Source organism: Necator americanus, chromosome III, assembly GCF_031761385.1.
Source record: "Necator americanus strain Aroian chromosome III, whole genome shotgun sequence".
Classification (NCBI taxonomy): Eukaryota; Metazoa; Nematoda; class Chromadorea; order Rhabditida; family Ancylostomatidae; genus Necator; species Necator americanus.
In genome coordinates, this window is record NC_087373.1 from 23,083,949 (window position 1) to 23,101,013 (window position 17,065).

At 43.8% G+C, this 17,065-nt stretch overlaps 3 protein-coding genes across 6 annotated transcripts; all 3 read right to left on the reverse strand.

Moving 5' to 3' along the window:
* Positions 1-71: 71 nt before the first annotated feature.
* RB195_010582 (uncharacterized protein) lies at positions 72-2,439 on the reverse strand (the record flags this gene model as incomplete). 2 transcript variants are annotated; one of them, XM_064191661.1, is made up of 4 exons in its annotated part: positions 72-914; positions 1,301-1,596; positions 1,730-2,295; positions 2,366-2,439. In XM_064191661.1, the coding sequence occupies 4 exons, from the start codon at positions 2,437-2,439 to the stop codon at positions 72-74; spliced, it is 1,779 nt and encodes a 592-aa protein (XP_064049243.1). The 2 variants fall into 2 exon arrangements, with proteins under 2 accessions (XP_064049243.1, XP_064049244.1); XM_064191660.1 differs by lacking the exons at positions 1,301-1,596; positions 1,730-2,295; positions 2,366-2,439 and having other exon boundaries at positions 72-803.
* RB195_010583 (uncharacterized protein) lies at positions 1,680-2,096 on the reverse strand (the record flags this gene model as incomplete). Its single annotated transcript, XM_013435128.2, has 1 exon — positions 1,680-2,096. One exon carries the CDS (start codon positions 2,094-2,096, stop codon positions 1,680-1,682), a length of 417 nt encoding a protein of 138 aa, XP_013290582.2.
* Positions 2,440-10,056: 7,617 nt separating the features above from the next.
* On the reverse strand, positions 10,057-15,661 carry RB195_010584 (uncharacterized protein; the record flags this gene model as incomplete). Of its 3 annotated transcripts, XM_064191663.1 has the most annotated exons (11): positions 10,057-10,314; positions 10,818-11,009; positions 11,098-11,160; positions 11,236-11,346; positions 11,792-11,927; positions 12,172-12,359; positions 12,449-12,535; positions 12,616-12,632; positions 12,755-12,802; positions 15,451-15,517; positions 15,635-15,661. In XM_064191663.1, the coding sequence occupies 11 exons, from the start codon at positions 15,659-15,661 to the stop codon at positions 10,057-10,059; spliced, it is 1,194 nt and encodes a 397-aa protein (XP_064049246.1). The 3 variants fall into 3 exon arrangements, with proteins under 3 accessions (XP_064049246.1, XP_064049245.1, XP_013290581.2); XM_064191662.1 differs by lacking the exon at positions 12,755-12,802; XM_013435127.2 differs by lacking the exons at positions 12,755-12,802; positions 15,451-15,517; positions 15,635-15,661 and having other exon boundaries at positions 11,098-11,346; positions 12,449-12,625.
* Between the last annotated feature and the right edge of the window lie 1,404 nt (positions 15,662-17,065).

The window sequence follows — 17,065 nt, forward strand, 5'->3', positions numbered from 1 at the left end:
CTCGAGGGTGGCTGTGAATATTTTGGGTGACATTGTATCACCCTGTCGGACCCCCCTCTTCTCTCTTCACGTCAATGATGATGTTCTTGTAGAATTCCGGTCGTGAAATTACTGTACAACTCTCGAAGTTCCTTTATGTACTGAGTAGGGACGCCTTGGTTGTCCAAGGCTTCCACGACCGCTTCCGTCTCAACTGAGTCGAAGGCCTTCTTCAAGTCGATGAAGGTGAGACAGAGCGGCACCTTGTACTCTCGTGATACCTCGATGAGTTTCGAAACGGTGTGAATGAGATCAATCGTGCTTAATTCTTTTCGAAACCCTGCTTGCTTCCATGGCTGTCCTTCATCCAAGACTTTTTCAATCCTATTAAGGATCACTCTTGTAAAGAGCTTGTAGATGACGGACAGTAAGCAGATTGGACGATAGTTGCCGATGTCATGTGGATCTCCCTTTTTATACAACAATACGGTCTTGCTGGTCTTCCACTGTTTAGAAGCCTTGCATTCCGACAGATAACGTGTAAAGAGCCTCGCCAGGGTGTTGATGAGTACTGGCGGGAGGTTCTTCAGTTGTTCTGGTCTTATTCTGTCGAGACCGGGTGCCGTACGATTTCTTACCGACTTGATAGCATGTCGTATTTCGGACGGGAGAACCTCTGGAATGACATGTCCGTCTTCCCTCAGATGGTGAGGAGGCAAGTGGACATGTCTGTCGAAGAGATCAGAGTAGAAGTCGTAGATGATTTTCTCCATCTCCCTTCTCGATGCAATGGCTGTTCCCTTTGGGTTCCGGAGAGCAGTCATCCTTGTCTTGCGACTGGCGAAGTCTCGGCTTGCATAGCGAATGCTTTTCCCCGCCTTTGCAGCTTCAGCCAGCACTTCTGCTCTTCTCTCTTTAAGGTCTTCCTTTATCGCCTGCAAAGTCTTGCGAGCTCGGACGTGAGTTCTTGGTTCCCTGCGGCTCGTGCTGCTCCACCCTGGCGTATCAGCTCAAGAGTTTCAACAGACAGGCGTCTTCTGGTGGTTTTAAAATCCTCAGCCTTCTTCGCGCAGTCGTGAAGGTGTTCAACGAGCCGGTCATATTCCTAGTCGATGTTGTCCACTGCAGAATCTTCCCAAAAGCCGGCTAGTGTAGCGAAGAGATCCCAGTTGATGATAGTTCTGGGATTTCTCTCCCTGAACTTGGCGGCTTTCTCTGCTCTCCTTGTGAAGGAAGATCTTCCTCGGAGGTGGCGATGGTCCGATCCCGTATAGAACTTTGGTACAACAGCGATGTCCGTCAGTCAGAACCTTTTACTGACTATGATGTGGTCTATTTCATTACGATACCCTCCACCGGGTGACTCCCACGTCCAGCGTAGAGAGGAGGGCTTCTGGAACTGCGAGTTCCCATGGATGGTCTTAGTCGTCGTGATGAACTCGGAGAGCCTCTCCCCCTGGTCATTCCATTGTAGGCCGTGGGTCCCAATGTGAAGTTCCTCCGGCGTTCTTCTTGGGCCAACTTTGGCGTTAAAATCGCCAATTATGACCTTGTAGAAGGCATGATCTTCTCGGTAGAACTTCTCCAGGTCAGCATCGAACGCCTCGACTTCTTCTTCTTCGCAGCTTGATGTGGGAGCGTAAGCGACGTTCAAAGTCAGTCAAAGCTGGTGTTGGACCACATCTTCTCATCCGCAGACGTCAGATTCGGGTCGTAAGTTGTTCGAAAGAGTCGATGTTCTTTGCCATACTCGTGTTGACGAGGAAGCCAACTTCACCAACACCTCTACTGTCGCATGTTCCTAAGAACAGTTCTTCTCCAGTTTCATAAACGGCGTTGAGAGAGTAACGTCGTCTCGTCGCGGTCAGTCCGATGACATCGTACTTGATCTTCTTGACTTGCATCAGATCTTCGATGGCCGCTTCCGATGCAAGCGTACGTGCGTTATAAGTAAAAATCGTCATCCTAATCCTTTTCCGTTCCGGTAGCCTATATGACTCCTGCAACCCCGTCCTTCCTGGCGCTACCATACCAGGCTTTCCTCCTGGATCAGGAGACTCTTTTCTATTACTGTGACATGCAAAAATTTTTTTAGAACCCATGGGCAGGTTGCCCATGGCCTCTAGTCCCCTGAGTTTTTGGGAGAACTTCCGTTCTCCCGGAACTGACATGTGGAGCTTATTTGTTGGAGGCGACTCCAAACCGCCTCCCTTGCACCTCCCAGTCACTTGATTGCAGGCTTTTGGCCGGACCGACGTACGGGATACAAGTATGTCATGAGACAGTCCTGGCTCAGCAGAAACAGGGAGTCCATCCCTTGAATCCACCCGCGTCTCTGGGCAAGCACAAGTCGCTTTTGGTCCGCGATTAGCCCCCTATCTGCTACCCGGGGACGCGCCACGTAGCCTCGCGACTAACCGGCTTTGATCCCTCTAGTGAAAGATCCGTGGTTGAATGCATATAATGGATAAAATGACGAACCCAATTGGATAAGACAACTAAGAAAAGCACAGGACAAAAAAGAAAAAGGAAACATACGAGTTTCTTGAGCAGAGATTTATCAACAGCAACAAGCAGGGAGCACTCTTTGCATTGAAGTCTCCTAGAGTATGCAGTAACATTTTTATATCCTAAGATAATCATGTCTTGGCTACGCAACAGGAAGAACCGTACTGGTGCGAGCCCCGTATTACAAGGGCTTCTTTAATATAAGTACAAACTTCGGACGAATCATTAGAGTATGCTCACAGAACGAAGCAGAAATGATAGGCAAAGTGACAAAAAGTGTTCATGGCTGAAGCGATAGGCTGCCGTCAGGGCAAGACGTAACACAAGGTTCTCTTTTGCGTTTTGTATTTTATTCTTTTGTGATGCCTTTGTGTTCTATAGGCGCCTAAAGGTATCGATTCGCGTGATTCATTCTTGCCACGCACATGCTTCTTCATACAAGCGTATAGTTGGATCAAAACGACATCAGGCTGCCCGCAGAGTTCAGAGCCGCGCGGCCGCGCAGTTTGGCGGGTCTGCGGTTTTGGTGGTCATTGACTATTCACAACAGTGCGCTCAGTAACCACCAAATCCGCAGAGCTTAACAAACGAAACTTCGGGCAGCCCGAACAGTTGCACAAGCGGTTGCGCTCGAAGCGTAGCGAGTGAAGTCGTGTAAGGATCCTCGCTACCACCACTCATCTCTACAGTCCGTCAAGGCATTCGCAATTGTTCGTGCTTCATGTCGTTCTGACCCGACTATACAACTTTCGCGCCCGCTTCACTTACATATTCGCCATTACAGCTCGTACAAGGGATCAGGCAGATGACATACGAATCCTCTCTGCTACCCCTACATCTACGAGTACCTGAACACTACCATAAAATCCAAGCGACTTGGATTTAATTTGGAACATCCCAACACATTATAGGCTAGTTTGGAACATCTTCCACGGCACCATCAGTGCAGTAATTTGGAGAAGCCCAACACATTATAGGCTAGTTTGGAACATCTTCCACGGCACCATCAGTACCGAGCCATTATTTGCCTCAGAGGAAGACGAGAAGATTGCATGAGATCCGCCATAGTCTACCTCGGCTCTCGCACGAAAGTTGCAGTGACGAATATCTCAAAAAAAAAAGCAATAGTAAGAATGGTACGGATAAGTCACGGGACCTTTAGGGCTGCATTTCTACAACATAGAACCATGACGGAGCCAATTTCGAAATCAGCGGTAAATCTAGGCACTCAAACAAAACTAAACGTTGGAAGCATTTTCAATTCACTCCAAAATTCATAACATGAATCACAAGGAAGAATGCCCCTCGATTACTGGAAACATGCACGTTATCTCGAACTTTGTCTTATCTTTGAATGGGACACCCGTATCATTCGTTCATTCAATCAGCGGTCACAACTAAGCTCTCCCAGCCTGATCATTTGGTTTAGTCGTTACGTTAGACGAGATCGGAAAATAGACGAAGAGTCTGATTTGTCTAGTTGTGGAGGAAATTGGTTGCCTAAATTATGGGTAGAATAGCACACGTTAGGCAGTGGAGAAGGCGATTTGCTGTAACGTCAGCTAATAAAATCAATTAACTACCGCGTGTAGAGCGTCAGAGATAAATTAAAGGAGTACAAATTCGAGGTGTTCGTATTCTTTTATACTCCCACAGAAAAAGTAAGAAGTGCAACGACCGCAGCAGGGGCTACAAGTTAATAAAACGCACAATTTTAGTCGGAGATGACTTCAGCAAAACCTAATTGATATCGAAATGAGATTCTAAACAGCTGCCTAACAATTCCAACTCAAAGGCTCTATCCAAGACATTGAAGTGGAAGAAGGTGCAATACACAAATCACTGCATCACCCTTTTTGGATACTAGTAGTGTCGTAACTTACTGGCCGAAAGTAACAAAGGAATTGCAACTGCACTTATGTCATCTCGGAAAACCACTCATCAGTAACCGCGTCCTTATCTGACATTAACACTCATTCAACATATTGATTATGCACAATCCGCTTGTTTCACATATCTCCCTCATTACAGGGATCACCTCCGGTTAGCCGCGAGGCTATGCGGCACGTCGGAATACAAGGATATTGTGAGTTAACCCTGTCATTTCAAGTCATTCACCATCTCAGCGGCGTATATGATCCTGAAGAACTGTTCTTAGAAACATGCACACTAGATGAGTTGGTGGAGTTGGCGTCCTCGTCAACACGAGTATGGCCAAAAACATCGATTCTTTTGAACAAATTACGACCCGAGTCGGAGGTTTACGGATGAAAGGATGTGGTTCAACACCAGCTTTGACAATCTTCGTCGCTTTTTCTGCAACATCAAGCTGCGAAGAAGAAGTAGAATCTTTCTAGATGGATCTAAAGAAGTTCTACAGAGAAGTTCATACCTTCTACAAGACCATTTTTGGTGATTTCACCGTCAAAATTGGCCCCAGAAAAGGGAGCACGTTAGAGGGTTTCGAGTTTATCATGACGACTAAGACCACCCTTGGGAACTCGCAATTCCAAAAGCTCTCCGCTCTACGCTGGAAGTGGGAGTCATGCGGTGGAGGGTACTGTAATGAAATTGACCACATTATCGTCAGCAGAAGGAAGTCGCTGTTGTACCAAAAATATATACGGAATCTGACCATCGCCTCCTTTGAGGGAGATTTTTCTTCACATGGAGAGGAAGGAAAGCAGCGAAGTTCTCAAAGTGGAGTCCCAGAACTGTCTTCGACTGGGACATCTTCGCTTCGTTAGTCGGGTTTTAGAAAATTGCCGTAATGGACAACATCGATGACGAATATGACCGACTCGCAGAACATCTTCACGACTGTACGAGGAAAACGCAGAGTTCTAAAACCATCAAGAAACGCCTGTCTTCGGAAAGCTGATACGTCAACGTGGAACTCAGGTGCACGTTGACGCATCAGCTAGCTGCAGGCAACTGCGAGCTCACGTCCGAAATCGTAGAGCGGTGCAGAGAAACGATAAAAGAAAACATCAGAGAAGAGCAGTTATAGTATTCGCTGAAGTTGCAGAGCCAAGAGCATTCGCTATGCCCTTCGAGATTTCGCTAATCGTAGGACAAAAATGACAGCTCTGGAGCACAGACGGAACAACTACAGCGCCGAGAAAGAGGATGGAGAATGTCATTTACCAATTCTATTCAGATCTCTTAAATATCCACTTTCACTTGTCTCCTCAACATCTGAGAGAAGATAGAAGTGTCATCTCAGATGTCCTCGCTTGCGAAGTCCGACATGCCATCCTGTCGGTGAAGAATTTTACTTCATCCAGTCCTTGCAAAACCAAGTCAAATCATCTGAAAAACCTATTGCAGTCCTTATCAACACACTGGCACGCCTCTTCATTCGCTATCTGTCGGAATGCAAGGTTCCAAAGGAATGGAAAACCTTCAAGACCGTGCTGTTGTAGGAAGAGACACCCATAGCATTGGCAGCTATCGCCGAATCTGCCTGCTGTCCCTCATCTACAAGCTCTTTACAAAAGTAATTTCATCTCAAACAGGATTGAAAGAACATTAGATGAAGGACAGACATGCGAGCAAACAGGGCTTCAAAAAGGGTTCGGCACGATTGATCACATTATCACTGTTTCGAAACTCATCGAGGTATCGCGAGTGTACAAAATGCCGCTAGGTCTCACCTTTGTCGACTTAGAGAAGAAGCTGAGACGGAAGTGGTCATGGAAACCTTGAAAAACCATGGCATCTATTCCAAATATAAAGATACTTTGTGAGTTGTATAGCTACTTAACAACCCATTTCCCATTCTACAATAATGTCAAAATCGACGTGAAGAGAGGGATTCGACAGGGTAACACAATATCGCCCAAAATATTCAGCGATACTCTCGAGAACGCGATACGAGGAATCTAATGGGATGAAATGGAGTCAAAGTGGACGGGCGTCAGTTTCACCATCTTCGTTTCGCTGATGAGATCGTTCGATGACAACAAGCATCAATCAAGCGGAACGAATGCTTATCGAATTTTATGAATCGTGTAGAAGGATCGGCCTTCAGCTGAACCTGGATAAGGCGATGTTCATGCGGAAAGGATAGGTTTCTGATGTTTTAAATTCCCCAATCGGAGATACGCGAACTCTCAACACGTGGCGAGATAAAGGTCACAATCAGCGATAATGGAGGAGAGTTTGTGGTCATTATAAAGACATGGCTATCACTCAAACATCTGGATGACGCTACACTCTCACGCACAGAAGAGTTAAAAACGGCCCCAATAGAGTTTGGGAAGATTAAAGGCTGCGGGTTACATAAAACAATTATCACAAAGTGAAAAAAAATTTTTTTGCTTTATACCTGCTATAAAACCATTCTTCCTTTCTTTCAAGCCCGGATGTTTATAGAATGTATGCGAAAATTTTTAACAATTTAAGGTTGAAAGAATGTGTCACGAATTATCTAACTTTATAAAGATATGGATAATAACCTTATTGGTTTTTAGGAAATTATACGCTCTATAATGCTTAGGCTCCATTTTTCGTTGGGGATACTATAGAAGTCATGCAAAAACGCTCCCACACTACCATTCATTTGTCCAAATAGAACAACCCATCTAACGAAACCTTCCTGTATTGCCGTTATATTGATGACTGTTGCATTATATGCCCCACTAGACGAGATGGACACTTGTTTAGCTTCTAAACCACAGAACCAGGAACCCAAAAAATTGGCTGTCCTTCCTTAAATGGTCAATGTAAAAGACAATTTCAAACCTGCAGAAAACATTTAGTTCATTCTTTCCTACCTTAAATAAAAATCTGTGTAAAATGTTAGCGTAGTACAATGGAATGAAACCACATCCAACTAAGTACATTGTAATTAGCACGGCGATCTCGCAGCAAAATATGCCACACTGGTTAGTCAAAAGATCAATTTCTGCCTGCCCTTCATAACCGACGACCTGGTAAAGTACGGGCTGTTGAAATGGGTTCGAGGACCAAGGAAGTTTGGAAACTCCACAAACTAAAAACTGTTCAACAAATTAAAGCTTCTGTCCACTCAGACTGTGTAATATGCCCATCAAGGAAGGACTGCATGGTTCTGTTAGTCTATCTAATTTCAAATGTGGGACCAAACATTAAAGCGCTTTGTATCATTAAGAACATCCAGGATGAAACAATCGAATGCGCAACCCCCAGACCCAGACAATGTCATAAACGTTCCTTTCTGCATAGTGAATATCAACCCGAAATTATAGCTCGCAAACTTTAGAAGTTTTATAAATGAAAGGTCCAAAATGAATAGAAGGAAGTGTTCCGTACCAAAGTGTTTAAGACCTTGCGTTTATTAGTATATGTGCATCTAATAGTATGAGGATAGCACCACGGATATTCGCTAAATACGAACGCGGCTCTATAGCACAATTGGGTTTTTTGGTTTTTGTTTCCGTGTAATATCCTGATGATACTTTCCTGATAGCATTTAGAGATATATTGCAAATGTTCTTACTTTCCAGGCTCTGACGAAGGCGACAACGCCGAAACGTTAGCCGTAATAAATCTTGTTAACAATCTTGGCTGTTGCTTAAATTCGACTATCAACAAGCTCCGGCTATTTATATCTAAGTCGGGAGACTAATCATGCCGTATAATAACGGGCGTAGTCTGTCACGTGTGTGTGTGTGTGTGTGTGTGTGTGTGTGGTGTGTGTGTGGTGTGTGTGTGTGTGTGTGTGTGTGTGTGTGTGTGTGTGTGTGTGTGTGTGTGTCTGTCTGTCTGTCTGTCTGTCACGAAATTCCAAAAAGGGGTGGGACGGGTTCACCGGCGCCGAATTAGTGCGCCAACGACAGAAAGCTATAAAAGGAGGTGCGACTTGTCCACCAGCGTCAAATAGGTGCGCCATGGTGCAGTAGTATCGCGCACCAACTTCGTGTGCATGTCGCAGAAGGTAAATGAGACGTAGCTACCGTTTCATAGCCGTGCCCACTGCGCGCGTTGCTTTTCACCACTATGACTTCTTCGCGTCTTTGTTTCCTTGCAAATCTGCCTCAGGTTAGTAACATGCCGCCCCCAGGAAGTGGAAACACGAATGAAACCGGCTGCTTAAATAGTAGCGAACAGCTTGTGTGATCTGACGTGGAACGGTGTCTTTATCAGTACAATGATGTTGCTCACGTTATTTTATGTTAAAACCATCTTGTGATAACTGTTGGGGGAAACCCATACTTCGAATACTCTCAAATTGTGTCTATATTATGTGGGTATCGAAGAAATGCTTGGAACTGAGGTTTGAAAAGTGAAAATGAAAAAAAGAAGAAGAAAGCGTTGTTAGAAAAACACAATTCTAATTTTACAGATAATGCCAGTACTATTAATCTTCATTCACCAGCGAAGGCGAGGGAAGCAAACGTCAGAGGTCTGAAGTCCTGCTTTAGCCAGACGTTCAGACTGGTATGATTAATATCCGAGCTAGACAGGAGGAAAAGACCGGCTTGGGGACCATATAGGAGCATCGAAGGTGTACTGAACAGGACTTAGAACATCCAGCCCCGTATTCACCTATTCAACACCACCGTTCTTCCTGCTTTGACCTACGCTTCGGAAACTTGGTGTTTCGCAAGTAGGATGAAAATGCGATCAGCATCATAGAACGCTTAACTGAAAGGGTGATGTTAGGAGTGTCCAGCTTTGCACAGGTAAAAGAGGTGACTCGAAGTTCTACCCTAGGTCATCGATCGAAGATCGGAGACGCTGCCATTCAAACCAAGGAAAGTAAAATTAGGTGGACTGGACACGTGATGTGTTCTACCGATAAGCATTGTACCAGGTCTGAGCGACTGGATACCGCGCGATAGTAAATGCCGCAGAAGGACCGATGATCAGACCTTTTCTTCTTCCAAGGAAGGACATGATGCTCTTCGAGTCCCTCGCGAAAAGAGCCATTGGGCGACCTCTGCGCACTATCGGAACAAATGGAAGTACTACTGGTTTTTGCTCGAAAAAGAACAACGGGATCGCGAGTAATACGGATGAATTCGTCTGTTGTCCCTTGCAAGCTAATCCATTCTCGTTTTTGTCTGGCATAGGCGTTCTTCACCGAGAGGACAGTGCATACACGTTGACAACATTTCATATTCTTTTCACGAACCCTCAATTACAGTTGCCTTGGTCTCCACCAAATTCTTTCCTCCTATACTCATGCAAAGCAAATTCTAAAGAAAAATTGTGTAATCTATTCTACCCTATGTCGTGTCATCAATGTTTTTTTGCAAACTAAAGTCAGAACTTAAACTGGATACTCAAGCGATTCGGAAAATCTAGGATGGTACTATATAATTGACACATTTTAGCGCGGGCATGCTTCAGCTTAGGAGTGCCAATGACATGCCGTATAACTGAATATAATAGTTTACTCTAGCATGATCTTGAAACTCCGATAGTCGCGAATAAGAGTTAAATGAGTTGCCGCAGTTACTGTTGAAAGGATCATATATCTTGAGCCATTCTAGTAGGTGTTGACAGAGATATAATGAAAATGGTGTGATAACACAATGAGTAACAACAACCAACAAATTTATATCATATAATAGTAACAATTTAGGCTTTGCTCTCCGCAAGGAAATCTTTCTTGAGCTTGCCCATGAATGCCTTCTTTTCAGCAGTTGTCTGGAATCGTCCGTGTCCGGTCTTGGAACTAGTGTCGATCCACTTCAAGTTAATCTTCTCATGAGCAAATCTCTTAGTTTGCACTACAAGCGATTTCCTCAATGTAATTAAGCGCTTCTTAGGTCCCATGACAGCACCACGCAGCATGACGTAGTCCTGGTTAACAAGACCGTAGCGGGGGAAACCTCCCTAAAACAGAATTATTTAAATAACTTAAAGGCATCACCCCACGAATCTGAGGTGGTGCAGATTTCAGGTGGAGTATTCGTATACGGGATAGGAGACTACGGAGAGGGGGGTGATTCCGTCCATTTCTTCCTAATTGCCGCAAAAAACGGCCCGGAAGATGCGGCGCCGCACAAGGCTGGCGCGCTCCAGTCGAACTCCCTGTAGAAAATAGTGCGCCAAAACGCCTGAAGCCGTATCTTCCGAGCCGTTTTTTACGTCAATTAGGAAGAAATGGACGGAATCACCCCCCTCTCCGTAGTCTCCCATCCCGTATACGAATACTCCACTTGAAATCTGCACCACCTCAGATTCGTGGGGTGATGCCTTTAATGATTGTTTAGAAGTAATCCCTGGAATATTTGCACTACAAAACACCCTCAGTAATTCACGTCTCCATCAGGAATTAGGAATTGCAGACATTCTCATCATAGGGTGTAACACAACCTGCAATGTTTGGCACTTACCATAGGGTTGATGCTCTTCTCGGTAAGATCGAATTCAGTGGCTCCATTGTTCTTGCCATCTGGAGTTAGGCATGATCGGCCGATTCTGTACACCTTGTTATTGATGTGAGTACGATGATGGTAACCCTTCTGACCAGCTCGAGCAACAGTGAAAGCAACACGAGAAGGATGCCACGCCCCAATACAAGCAACCTAAAGTCTTCAGATTAAATAGACCTTGGAACGGATGTTTAATAACAAAATGGCAAAAAGTGGTTGTCTAGTGAGTCATATAAATCACCTTGCGGAGACCTTTGTGAGTTTTGCGTGGAAGCTTTTTGGTACCCCATCTGCTGGTTACGCCCTTGAATCCGTGACCTTTCGTTACACCAATAGTGTCGATCATCTCGTCTTGGGAGAAAACGGTGTCAACAGGGACCTGCTTCTCAAGATGTTCCTTGGCCCAATTGACCTTCTCCTCTATAGTTCCACCATTCACTTGAATCTCAACTAAGTGAGCCTTCTTTTGCTTTCTGTTCAAGATTTTCATCTGAAAAATTAGGGGACATGTTGACGAAATTGATAACTATATGAATGAACTGATGGAAGAACAATACTCATACTAGAGGAAACACTCATGCTCGGAATCATAAGCAAACATCCATTACTGCTATTTTCGTTTTTGTTACCTTTTTAAAACAATTTCTAGCAAGCTGCGTGCGGCATAAAGTTGCCCGAAGGCCATATATTACATGTTATTACATTCAATTATACTTTCTAGTTTTAGTTTTTCGGGTGGAATGCATGATAGCTATCATTTGCACAACAGAAATGAAAAGGAACTACACACAAAACAATACATTCTGAGCAAAATTGTTGCTTATTTAAAATGGAGCTAGGCACCCTGTTTGATGCGAAGAAAGCGAAATTTTGAAAAAGTAACAATTTTTTTGAAACTGTAACCCGTAGAATATCGAACGACTGTATCCTCTTACCTGAGTGTGAGCTACAACTCGGATAGCAGAACAGTACTTCTTCATCTTGTTGAGATCCGACTCAATGACCTTTCTGCCATCCTCATCCTGCCACTTCTTCGCGTATTTTGTGAAGGCCTTCTTCTTGGATTTGCACCTACAGATGAATTATTGAACTACGTGGTTTCGCAGCACCTGAACGGTAACCGCGTGTGCCACAACAAGTTCAAATTCTTTCATGCTCAGCAAGCAGAGGAAAGATATCATCATTACTTGCCAAGCACTCATACTCATGCACAAACTGCAGAGGAGATGAATGAATGACACGGCGTTGCCGCTGTAATTATCAGCTATAGGTAAAAAAAATGAGGAAAGAAGAAAAGAAAGAATTAAACGCAAACCAGTTTTTGTAGAAGCGGCGGCGGCAGTCCTCGCTGAGGTGCTCAGCAAAGACAGACTTGAACGGTCGTGGTCCACGTGGAGTGTCGATGTACCCGACAATGCCTACGATTACCATTGGTGGTGTTTCAATAACGGTTACTGCTTCGACGACCTCTTTCTTGTTAACCTTTGATCCTGGCTTGTCAACCTAAAAGAAAAGAATAATCCAAATCACACAAAGGTAACTACTGACTCTAAGCTATGACTTCCGGAGGGAAACAAGAAGGTATCACTTACATCACGAACGATGTGTGTCATTCCAGCCTTGTAACCAAGGAATGCTGTGAGATGAATGGGCTTCGACGGATCATCCTTGGGGAAAGCCTTTATTCGACCTCTGTAAGTCCTAGAGCGCTTTTTCGGCGCGAATCCCATAGATCCGTGCCTGGGCGCCGAAAATTTACGGTGCGACATTTGTACCCTAGAAATACAAGTCGAAAATATCAGGTACAAGATCACCAAGCTAAACACGAACATGATTGCATAACGCCCAAATTATGAGGATTAAAGAAAGAGTAGAAAGCACAAAAACTAAACAAAAACCTAGACTTGGAACTTCATACAAAGAGTAATCCACACGGCAACCCACACCTAAAGGCAATACAGAAAATTTAGGCCACACCGCAATAGAAGTGTACGACCATCTTTCAGCCGTGTTGCGTACAATACGAATTACGCATGCACTTGAAAAGTGGCAGAGATCTTTTTTAGGGCGCGAAATGAAGCAAAGCGGCACATAGCTGAACGCCGGAGGTTCTTCGCAACTAGAAGATTTGAGTCGCTGCTATCTGACAGTCAGCGCCAATGCCAATGATGTTAATGATTCCAGACTGGCGTGATTTTGCAACTGCATCCAAACTAAACTGGATTTCGAGGGAGTCTAAGAGAAAACGAGCAAGGACTTTGGATTCAGGTCCATCATGTGGTTGAAGTAGCAGCAAAGCAGTAGAAAAAACGGCGTCGCACCGCTTATGCTCCGTGTACTAGTTGGAGTAATGTGAACTTGGAACATTCTACAGCGACGGGTTCATCTCCTATTTAGTACATGTAAAAATGAGATGAGCTAACCGATTTCGAGGGGAATACCCGGAGTTAAAGATGTACATGCTTATATTGTTTTCTATTACTACTATTGTTACCCATACTATATTAAACCTCCTTGGAAGTCTGAACACCAAAAGAGGAGTAATTTGAGGCATTATTGATGAAGATAAAGGTCTTATCAGATCATGCAAACTGCTAGCCACTGTTTAAAGGCATCACCCCACGAATCTGAGGTGGTACGGATTTCAGGTGGAGTATTCGTATACGGGAGAGTAAATTATGGAGAGAGGTGTGATTCCGTCAATTTCTTCTTAATTGCCGTAAAAAAATGGCCCGGAAAGTACGGTGTGTGCACAAGGCTGGCGCGCGCCAATCGAACTCATCGTAGGAAATAGTGCGCCGGAACTCTAAAAGCTGCATCTTTCCGGCCTTTTTCGACGGCTATTAAGAAGAAATGAACAGAATCACCCTTCTCTCAATAACCTACGATCTCGTATACGAATACTCCAATGAAAATCCCTACCACCCCAGATTCGTGGGATGATGCTTTTAAAGGCGGGTTTCAGGTGGGTTATGCTTGTACGGGATCGTAGATTATGGGGAGGAGGGTGGATTCCTCTATTTACTCCTACTTGCCGTAAAAACGGCGCGGAAGATGCGGCTTCGAGCGTCCCGGAGCGCTGATGTCCGCGAAGTTTTGTATTGGACGCGCCAACCTTGTGCACGCGCCGCATCTTTCGGGGCGCTTTTTACGGCAATTAGGAAGAAATGGACGGAATCACCCTCTTCTCCACAATCTACGACCCCTTATAGGCACAACCCACCTGAAGCCCGCACCACCTCAGATTCGTGGCGTATTGCCTTTAAACAGTTGTGTGCGTATGTGTGCCTAATTCCCCAAGAAAGGGTATGACAAACAGGGAGAAGAAGGGTAGGGAGCAGTTCGTGCTGTAAATGCAGCCGCTTCAGCCATGAAATGTTTCTTACTTCACTTTGACGGATTCGCCTAAATTAAATGCGCGGTGTTGGTGCACCACTAACCCCCTCGTTCTCCTTTCTGGTTTCTCCGCAATAGTACTAGTGGAAAGGTGCAATCCGCTGTGACGTATCTAAATGTTCGCATTGTAACTTTAAAAGAAATCATTCAACTATCATTCATATGCTTGTGCTCCATTTTTTCTAAATACGGTTGACGTATAATCATTGTGACCCCTAGATAAAACAAGACTTTTTACTTTTGATCATGTTAGCCTCTAAGTACTGTGTAAGCAGCTTTTCGATTGAGTGTATCATGTCTGAAAACAGGATGGATGATACACGAACTTATGTGTTATAATATGGCACAGCGGATGCAGCCGCCAAAAGAAGAAGAGTTAGGAAGAGTTGTGTTGAGCACAGTCATAATTGGTCGCATTAGAAAGAAATTGATGAACAATAAACGAGAATAAGCAGAAGCAAAAACAGTTCATTTCAGGTGTAGTGCTGTAAGTTGGAGGGTGATCTCCCGAGGATGGAATAAAGAGCCTTTAGCTGCATAATTTTTGCGCATACATCACAGCATTACAGTAATTAGAACTTAGTTGAAGGAGATATTTTCAGACAGCGATATCGGTGACTCAAAAGGAAGAACTGTTCCTGAGAGAAAAAAATGATGAGCCTTCGTTTTGCTTGTCTTGGAAGTAACATCGTGTGAATCTTGAGCAATAGATTGAGAAAATAGAGATTTGTGCACCAAAATAGTTCAGATAAGGTCGCGTTGCACAAATAAGAAAGTGATGCGATGAAAACATTTCGTTCTTCATGCTAAGTGAGATTCGTTCGAGATGCTCCTTGAACCAGTCTTGGATGAATTCTCCATTTCTTTCCTGCTCTAAACTATGCATGATTATGTCGGAGTTGTTTCGCTGGCCGTGCAAAACCATTGGTCGTCGCAACTGTAAGCGATAAACGAGTCCGCATCAGTTGAAACAAAACATCCTAAACGAGTTCGCATCAGTTGAAAGAAAAAATCCAAAGAGTAGGAAAAGCTCATGGACGAATTTACCAGTGACAAGACCTCTTCCGATTTCGATTATTAGGCTTTTTTTTAACAGTTTCTGAGCTTACAATCACAGTCCCGTTGAAGGATGTAACCAATAAAGATGGACATCATTAAGATCGTTAAGAAAGTAATGAGGTGATTGTCGAAAACTTACCCCACCAAGAAGTCAAGCGTTTCTGTGTTAATATTGCTACGCTCTTTTCTAGAGAGATGGTTGGCTGCTGAAAAACTTTGCTCAGAATACAATGTTAGCAAAAGTATTACCAGGAGCGGTGAGCGCTCGTATAGTAGCCTAGAAGAGAGGAGATTGTAAAAGCGCAAAGATTATATAGATATACCTTACTGAACTTCCTCCACTTATCCATATTCCTGGAAATTTTCCAGAATTTGATCGTAGAAAAGCAAACTATTAGAAGTTTTGTTACGCTAGACCATGCCATGCTGATACATAGCTTAGCCTGTGGAGTTGTAGAAATGCATCACTGATTCTCTCGAATACACGTTGCTACATTATCGTTTCGGAATTCTGGAAATCAACTTCGTTGATTAATATATTCTGGCAGTTCTCTGCAGGTGTAGGTCGAAATCGGGTGGTAAATCCCAAGGAGTCAGTCTGGATGTGCTGCCAGTTGAAGTCCGACACATCTTCAAAATGATAAGACAAGTCAGAGTCGCATTCGACATACATACGTGACATTTCCGTACTCGAAATTCGGGAACACTCTTACCATTGCTCCACTTCCTTGTTCTTCTTATCCCTCTCCTTCTTCTTCGTTTCCAGATTTGCCGCTTTGTATGGATGAGTAGTTTTTGAATGCGCAAACAAACAAAAAATTATTACTACTTCACGATTATGTTGTACAGTAACTACGCATGAGGTAAATCTGTCTAGTTTTAAGGTGTAATGCATTGGAAGTGTTAACTTCCCTTATGCAAAACGAAATTATTTCTTCAGCAGATCGCATTTCATTAACGAAAGGAACGCATTGAAGGTATTTATAATGATTCTTTGTAGTAATATCTATAACTTTGAATTAACAAGTAAAGAGCTGCATTTGAATTACCTGTGCGTTTGAAACAACAACCGGAATCTAAATAGAAGCTATCACTTAAAAAAGAAAACCAAAAATACCCCCAATTAGGATCATTTGGGTATCGTGACCCTCTTCTTGTAAACAAAGTTGCAACATGCATCCAAACATTTCTTTACATCTCGGCGATATAGGTTCATTCGCAATCGAGTTCTGCGACGTCTACTTGTGAATTCCGAGCGGTGTCCCTTTGAACCATTTAAAGCAAAAAAAAAATGCTGTGAGAAGTGTGCATAAACAAAACACTGCAATAAGAAAGTATACTTGCTTAAGTTTTCGAAGAACAAATGACCATAGTTTTTCTGTTGGTTTTTAAAAGGTTTGTTGTTCATATGAGTGGTTTATCGCTACCTTTCACTCCTTTACTAATTCTTTCATTCACGGTTGCCTAAGACCTGAATATCTGAAGATGTCTTTGTGGAGCGATTGGCTAATCTCAGTGCAAAACTTCGGTTTTTCATTGTAACAATTACCTTCCTCAGTGTAGGAGGCGTATTGTAGGAGTGATCGTCGTCTGGGATCGATGTGTGCACGTGGGACGAACCACAAAACAGGATGGTGAGGTCGTCAAAACACAGTGCGCATCAATTAAACGTGAGGAGAGTCTGTTGTCGTTGTCAATCCGACTGCATCTGCCAAAGATGAAATATCCAAAACAGTCATTACGTAGTTGATCAG